Raw genomic sequence first — 7,521 nt, forward strand, 5'->3', positions numbered from 1 at the left:
CAATCACCTCCCTGCTCCTGCTGGCTGCTACCAGCCAGGATCACAGAATCACAGAATTTCTAGGTTGGAAGAGACTTCAAGATCCTCGAGTCCAACCTCTGACCTAACACTAAACCATATCCCTGAGCTCTACAGCCACCTGGGCACACTGTGGGTCACGCTCAGGCGAGCATCCAACAGCGCCCCCAGATCCTTTGGAGAAGCCTGGAGCTGGGCAATAAGACAAAATGTGGATTCCTGAAGTGTTATTTGGGCAAAAAAAAATACATTAATAATAATAATAATAGTAATAATAAAGGCTCCTGAAGCGCCGATCCTTCCTCCTTTCGCCTCCCACCGGGGGCGGCAGAGGCAGAGGCGGGTCCTGCCCCGTGAGGCGAGGCGGGGCGGGAAGGCTCCGGGGGAGGGAAGAAGAAGCCGAAAGCTGCCCCAGCCATGGCCACGGCCCCGGCGAGCTCGGGCTCGACCCCGGATTCAGCTCCGGGCTCGGCTCCGGGCTCGGCTCCGGGTTTTTTCCCCCCGGAGCTGGCGGCGGTGCCCATGGTGGCTCTTAACTACGGCGTGAGGCGGCGCCTCGGTCTCTACCTCAACCCCCGCACCACCGCCGCCGCCGACTGGACGGCGCTGGCCGAGGAGCTGGGCTGCGAATATTTGGAGATCCGGCGGCTGGAGGCTCTGCCAGACCCCACCGGGGCTCTGCTGGACGAGTGGCAGAGCCGCTGCCCCGGCGGGGCCACCGTGGGCCGCCTGCTCGAGCTGCTGAGGCAGCTGGAGCGCCACGACGTCTTGGTTGACCTGGCGGCCAGCGTGGGTGAGGCGCGGGAGTACCTCAGGGGGAGGTGGAAATGGGCACAAAGGGGCCGGGTTTTATCCTGGGGGTGTCCCCGGAGGGGGTGTGAGGGGAAACTGAGCCCCACGGCTCCTTGCTGGGGGTTTTTGGGGTCACGCAGCGACGCGGCAGCCCCTTCACGGTTCCTCCTCACAGGGCTTTCAGGAGGGAAGGGCGCCCCGGTTCTGCTAACCGTGAGCCCTGCGAAGTAATCGCGAGCTTCATCTTATCCAGAGGTCACCCTCAGTTCCTATCAGCACGTCCAAGGATGATTTCGGCACCCTGGGCCAGAAGGAGGCTCAGATATTGAACAATGTGGGAGCGGTGCGGTGCTAGGGGGAAATTTGGGGTGCGGGGTGTGCAGCACCGCCTGTAGGGTCAGGGCGCCAGGAGGGGAAATTCATTTCCATGTAAACCGAAAAATTACAAGGCAGAATCAGCACACAGCAGTGAACGTGGAGGCCCCACGGCTGCTTTTATAACCTGTGCTTTGTAGGCTCTGCTCGCGATCACAGGAGTTCACAGGGAAGCCGGCTGCGAGAACTGGAGGGGAACTTCACTGCCAAAGCGCTTCCAAAGCCAGGGGCTGCTCTGAGGCCGTGTGTTGTGGCGTGTCGTTTACGGGGTTACCGATGAAGAAATAACAAATCTCATTTCCTGTTACTGCAAGAGCTGAAGCTGTAGGAATGTGGCTGTGCGGAGAGCCTGACTACGAACCGACGGAGGGCTTCCCTGTGCTCCCGCTGCTCTGCCCAGCGAAGGACGCTCTGAAGACTTTGGGGAAAGGAAAAAGAAATCAGTGTTTTGTGAGCCACAGCTGCGTGAGGGACCTGAGGTATCAGAAATGGCACACATCGCTCACCGAGGCTGCTCGTGGCCCCAAATTCAGCCGAGCCCCCAGGAGGGAGCGCAGTGGGCTGACTTCTTCAGACCCCGGACAGACAATAGTGGGGTGAGCAGGAGGAGCCAGAGCTCCAGGAAAGCCACAAGTTGAGCCCAGCTGTGGGTCACGCTGATAAGAGGAGACGGATAAATTCTTGGAAGAAAAACCCACTGAGGGCTGTTGGGTACAAAAATATTGCCACTGGCTCAGGAAATGTCTGAGCTGCGAATTGTCCACAACATAGATCTTACAAATAGATTACAGCTAAAAGATTAATTTTGGAAAATATCACTCTGTGTTTACTTTATTCTTCTGTTCTCCCTTAGACAGCTGTTTTTGAGCATTGTTTGGACAGTTAGATGGACCCACAGCCTGACCCAGTGTGGCCGTTCCTGTCTTTTATGATTTTTGGCTGAGGATTGCGGCTGGGCCCTGCAATCTGTTGCTAGTTCTCCAAACTCTTGCAGAAGTCGGAGCTATTTATTTTATAAGAAGAAAGAAAATGGACGGTTGCATAAACTGTCACGTGCGGTATGTCCTGATGTGAAAGGCATCTTCATGAACTAGGACTTCACGTATTAGGACTTCAGCTGTGGGATTCAGCTCAGAGATTAAAACATCAGCATCGAGGTTCCTGTGGTCTCTGCTTCCGTTACGGGAGGAGCAGATCTGGGGCACGATGCAGCTGACCCCACAAAGGCGTCTTCAGTCACTTGACAGGCCTCAGGATGTCCTGCACGGCCTCTACCTCCTGATTGTCACAGGTCATTTCAGGTCCAGCGTACTACCTGCGGGTACAGGGGGCAGCTTTTCCATCTCAGCAGCAGTGCCCTATGTTTAATTTTTCTCAGCAGCTTATTTCATTGTACGATCGTCTTTAGGGATGTAAAATTCGTTGCTTTGGTACGTGTGTACTGGTTCCTGCTGAAACTCAGTGATTTTTAAGTCTTCCTGACCAGTTACAAGTCCTGCTTTCCCGCTTGACAGGGCGTGGGTCTGTTCTCTCTCTTACAAGGACCACATGCTTAGCTTTTGCACTTTAGGTTTCATGTTTTATCCTCCCCAACGCCTTTTATTCCTTCTCTCCAATACTTCAGGCTTTGTTTGACTGTCTTTGACTCTTATTCGTTCTCATTAACCTGTGCCTGCCCAGGCAGTGACTCCTGCTGGGGACTGATCCAAGCCAAATTACTGCAGGTCTTCCATCCTTTCAGGCTCATTGGTGGCTCAGGTTTATGCTGCAGGAATCGATGAGATTACAGCATGAAGCCATCAAAAATCTGTGAATGTGGCTGGTCCGGGTGAACCAGCAAGCACCTGGGAGTGGAGAGGTGACCAAGCCGGGGACCAAGCTGCAGAAACTCAGCTCGGGCCGGCACAGATGCCACTTCTGCAACGAGGAGAAAGAAGAAGAGAAGACAGCAAATGCATTGAAAACGAACACCTGCTCACAACTGCAGGCAGGGTGCTTCCAGGCACTCCTTCCCACTGCCAGGGCTGCTGTGCCAGCCATCCCTGTCGCTTTTTCAGCCTAGCCCTCGGAGTGACTGGGGCTTTCTGACTGCTGCTTGTTTGTTTTCTTTTTATTTCTATACATTAAGCACAGCAGAAGGCAGACGGGAGGTTCATCTTCTTGGTAATCGCCAGTTTCAAATCTCCTTTTACTTTCAAGTTCTTCTGTAACTGCCCGTTTCAGGGTAGCGGAGGCTGCAGGATTTCTTGTCGCTTCTCCAAAGTCTTGATCATCAGATTTACCACTTCAGTTTTTGAACAAAACCTGTTTGTAATGGATCAGGGCTGTTCTGGCTGGGAAATTCGTAGCAGCAGACCTCCTTGTCCTATCCGTTATCCCAGTGCCTGAGCCACAAGAAGGTTTCTGATAGCTCTTGGAGAACATAAAGCCTTTTTCAGGGGCTTGCTGGAATTTTGCACGTCCCTCCTGTTTGTGATGAGCACACGCACTCATCGTGACCTGCAGCTCCGGCTTACGAAGGCTGGAGGTGTGAAATCAGCTGAAGTGTGACGTTTATTAGGAAAAGGAAAAAGAGGAGTTCTAATTGAGATTCCCCCTTCCCAAAGTTATTTGGCAATGATAAATATTTCAGAATCACAGCGGTGGCAGCCTGCAGTAGGTTAAGTGATGCTTAAAGTGTACGGGGATAGACCAGAGCTGAAGTTTAAAACAATTAGAAGAGAGTTCTTTACACAGCAAGAGTGAGCAGGAGCTAAATGCTGGAGGAGATGCTGGGGGCAGCAACGAGAGGCTTGAGGAGGGGTTAGATAAACTCCAGGCCAACACATCCACAAACAGGCACCAAAAACCAGGCGGGGTTTTACTCTCTAAACATCCTTACTCCATGAAATAGGTTTTGAGTTCTGTTTTGACGAGCTCCGGCAGCGTGAAAGCGCCGTCACGGGAGCCTCACGTGCCGCTGCTGCTGTGTTTTTGCAGAGGAGGACTGCAAGAAGTACTTGAAGAGGAAGCAGCAGCAAGCCGAGCAGCCGCTGCAGGTGCCGGCCGTCGACAGCAGCGTGCCGAAAACGTCGGAGCTGATGGGCATCACCACCAGGGACGATCCGTACGGTGAGTGCCTGCCCGCGCTCGCAGCGCTGCACGATGCCTCGCGTAGAAATCGCCTCCAGCTGCCCCCCACAGCCCTGCGGGACGCACAGAAAAGCAAAAAGGCTGGTCTGAGTTTGGGTGGCCGCCTCTGCTGTTATCGTTGTCCCCACCAAACGTCCACAGAGCAGCAAACACAGGGCTTGTGCACAGCAGCTTTGCCTGCCTTGACCTACAGCAGCTCTGTTCCCCTTCCCTCCTGGCAGCCAAACTGCCCTTCTGCTTGGCTGGGCGCTGCTTGGGCTGCATCTGCCTGCCGGCTTGCTGCTTCCCTCCTCAGCTTTCGGGGCCTGACCTACTTTTCACTGTCGCAGGCTTCGACTGGCATAAAAACTTTACGATACGTGCAGTGAAACTGGCACGGGAATAAAATAACACAGTGGAAAACTATCCGGCCATATTGAGGTGCTTAATTCCGAGAGACGTGGCCCTTAAAATAAAGAGCTTTAACGTTGGTAGGAGTGCTAAATAAATGAGAGCTGCCAGACATGAATGTTCGCTGCAGGAGTTTATTTAGAGGAGATGACAGCTAAAATTTTCGTGGTTTCAGGGAACGGAACGGAGCTGTTTGACGCCTTCATCTGCTACTGTCAGAAAGACCTCCAGTTTGTCCAGGAGATGATCAGGGAGCTGGAACAAACTGAGTTCAAGCTGAAGCTCTGTGTCTTTGACCGGGACGTCTTGCCAGGAACGTGCGTGTGGTCCATCAGCGGAGAGCTTATAGAAAGGAGGTGAGCAGAGGGGTCAGCTCAGTGTGGTTTCACCGCGATGCCTGCAGCGTGGGGAAATGCTGACCTCCGGAGCTCTTTTGCTCCCTCAGTCCTGCCAGATTTAGCTCTGTGCAGAACCCCCAGGAAGGAGTTTGCACGCAGCAAAGCCTTCCCTAAAGAGCCTAACACGCAGTTTGCAGCCAGGCTCCTCCAACGAATGGAAGCAGGAAATTGGTGAATAAAGCTCAAATTCATTACGCGAGGTGAATTGAGTCACATAACAGAGCCCTGTCCAGTTAATTCTCATAGTAACGATGCTCAGTCATTAAAGGGAGCATGCGAGCAGATAATTAAGATGGCCTTTTTATAATGGATAAAGAGAGGACCAAATAAAGATTGCACAGACAATCTGGACTTTGCTATTTCATCTTGTGGTGGTTCAGTGTGTCTGTAATCAAGTTTTTGTGCGTAGTGTAGCTGTCTGTCTGTCTGTCTGTAGTCTGTACCCTGTGCTTAATTCCTGCTGGATCACAGCTCCTGGGCTCATTTCTCCATCAGAGCAATTTGGAGGCATTTGTAGTTTTACCAGTGATGGTGAGAATTGTCTCCACTGACATTTTATTTTTTCTTCTCCCTTGACTGCTTCGGTTCCAGGTGTCGGAGGATGGTGGTCGTCATTTCGGACGATTACCTGGAAAGCGACGAGTGCGACTTTCAGACCAAATTTGCTCTTAGCCTTTCCCCAGGTAAGATCTCCCAACCACCCCACTTCAAATTGCCTCTCCACATCATAACTTGTACTACGGTCACATCTGAAGCTCCGGCTGAGATCAGCGCCTTACTCGTGGGCACTGCACAAGTGCAGAATGAGGCGGAGCCCTAGATGTGATCAAACAGGTGAGATAAATACAGGTGAGAGAGGAGAAAATGGTTAATCAACAGCTACAGAAGCAGTGACTGCCTCAGACCCGGGCTCTTTCCACCGACCGATGTCTCAGACGTGTGAAAGTCCCAGGGGCTGCCCTGGGGCTGCCCTTCCCTGAGCAAACAGATTTATCAGCGCCAGAAGCAGCCGCTGAAGCTAACAGGGGTTTTATACGTGTTTTATACGTCCCTGCTCCTGGGGAGGAGGAGCTTGTGCAATATCTGTGGGTGTGCCCACGTACCGAGCCTCGTTTCTAGGTGAGGGATTTGGCGTGGCATTAGGACATGCCAGAAGTTAAATCAGAAGCGGGTGGTGGAGCTGGGAGTCGGCTGCACCTTCCTTGATGCAATAATTCCTGTCGTGGCCATTAATCCATCGAGCATCCCAAGCGCACTGCATCGGCCCCTAGCCAGGAGGATTTGCAGCAAAGAGTTTTCAGTTCTGGCGTTATGTCTGCAGTTAGACCAGCAGAAAAAGGAAAAAAAACGCCTGTGTGAACGTAAAACCTGAGCTCTGCCTGTAAAAACAGGCGTGTGAGTACGGGCTTGCAGAAGGAACACGACTCGCTCGCAGTTTCACCCCAGTGATGAACTGGGTGGCTTCACACAGCACCGAAGCACCTCCTGCAGTTCCCAGATCTTGTCCTTGCCTCGTGCTGGTGGCAGGTGTCCCTGTGGGAAGCTGTGAGGGGAGAGCTTCCTCTCCAGAGCTTCTTTGAGCAGCATTTGTCACAGGGATGGTTGTCAAAAAGCAGCTCCTGTTATCAGGGATCCCTCGCAGCCCCTCTCTGCGGCCTCTCTGAGGGATTCAGGGCAGGAAGAGAAAGACCTGGAGATAACCCAGCAGAGCTGACCATCTAGGAGAAGCTGAGTGTCCCGATTTTATCTCCAAGCACATCTGGAAGTACTCAGCACTGCACTCCTGGGTGCTTTTGACAAGAAACTGTGCTTTGTTCCTCTGGATCTGCAGTTTGTTAGGGCCCAAACCATTCTGTGACTCCGTGATCTGAGCGGGGCTCTGTGTAACGCTCTCCCTGTGCTCACCTTTCAGGCGCTCGTCTCAAGCGGCTGATTCCCGTGAAGTGCAAAGCCATGAAGAACGAGTTCCCGAGTATCCTGCGGTTCATCACAATCTGTGATTACACCAACCCTTGCACCAAAAAATGGTTCTGGACAAGACTGGCCAAATCCCTCATGCTGCCGTGATGCGAAGCTACGAGTTCCAGCTGCTCTTTTTTTAATTTTTCCTGACTTTGCCTTTGGGACCACGGTGTTGCTCACGCGGTGCCTTTCACCACTGCAGAACTTGGAGCCTCACCATCAGTGCTTGGAGCCGGCGACTGGGAGCAAAGAATTTTCTCTTCTGCTTTTTCTTAACCTGTACGGGGAGATAAAGGAACTGCCCGGGTGTTCCTCTTCGGGTCGGTGAGCAACAGCGCCTGGCATTTCGTGTAGGAAGAACTTCTACTGGAGATGGAGGAAATACACATTTAAAAACTGAGTCACTAACACGAGAAGGCCGACTGTAAGCATTTAGTGAAACCTGGGAACATAA

The 7,521-nt window shown here is 52.5% G+C and overlaps 1 protein-coding gene across 1 annotated transcript; it reads left to right on the top strand.

Annotated features, from left to right (window-relative positions):
- The first annotated feature begins 435 nt into the window (after window positions 1–435).
- On the top strand, window positions 436–7,267 carry MYD88 (MYD88 innate immune signal transduction adaptor). Its single transcript, XM_032183278.1, has 5 exons — window positions 436–811; window positions 4,165–4,296; window positions 4,883–5,063; window positions 5,697–5,788; window positions 7,018–7,267. Exons 1-5 carry the CDS (start codon window positions 436–438, stop codon window positions 7,170–7,172), a joined length of 936 nt encoding a protein of 311 aa, XP_032039169.1. The 3' UTR covers window positions 7,173–7,267.
- Window positions 7,268–7,521: the final 254 nt, after the last annotated feature.

Source organism: Aythya fuligula, chromosome 2 (genome assembly GCF_009819795.1).
Source record: "Aythya fuligula isolate bAytFul2 chromosome 2, bAytFul2.pri, whole genome shotgun sequence".
NCBI classification, from domain to species: domain Eukaryota; kingdom Metazoa; phylum Chordata; class Aves; order Anseriformes; family Anatidae; genus Aythya; species Aythya fuligula.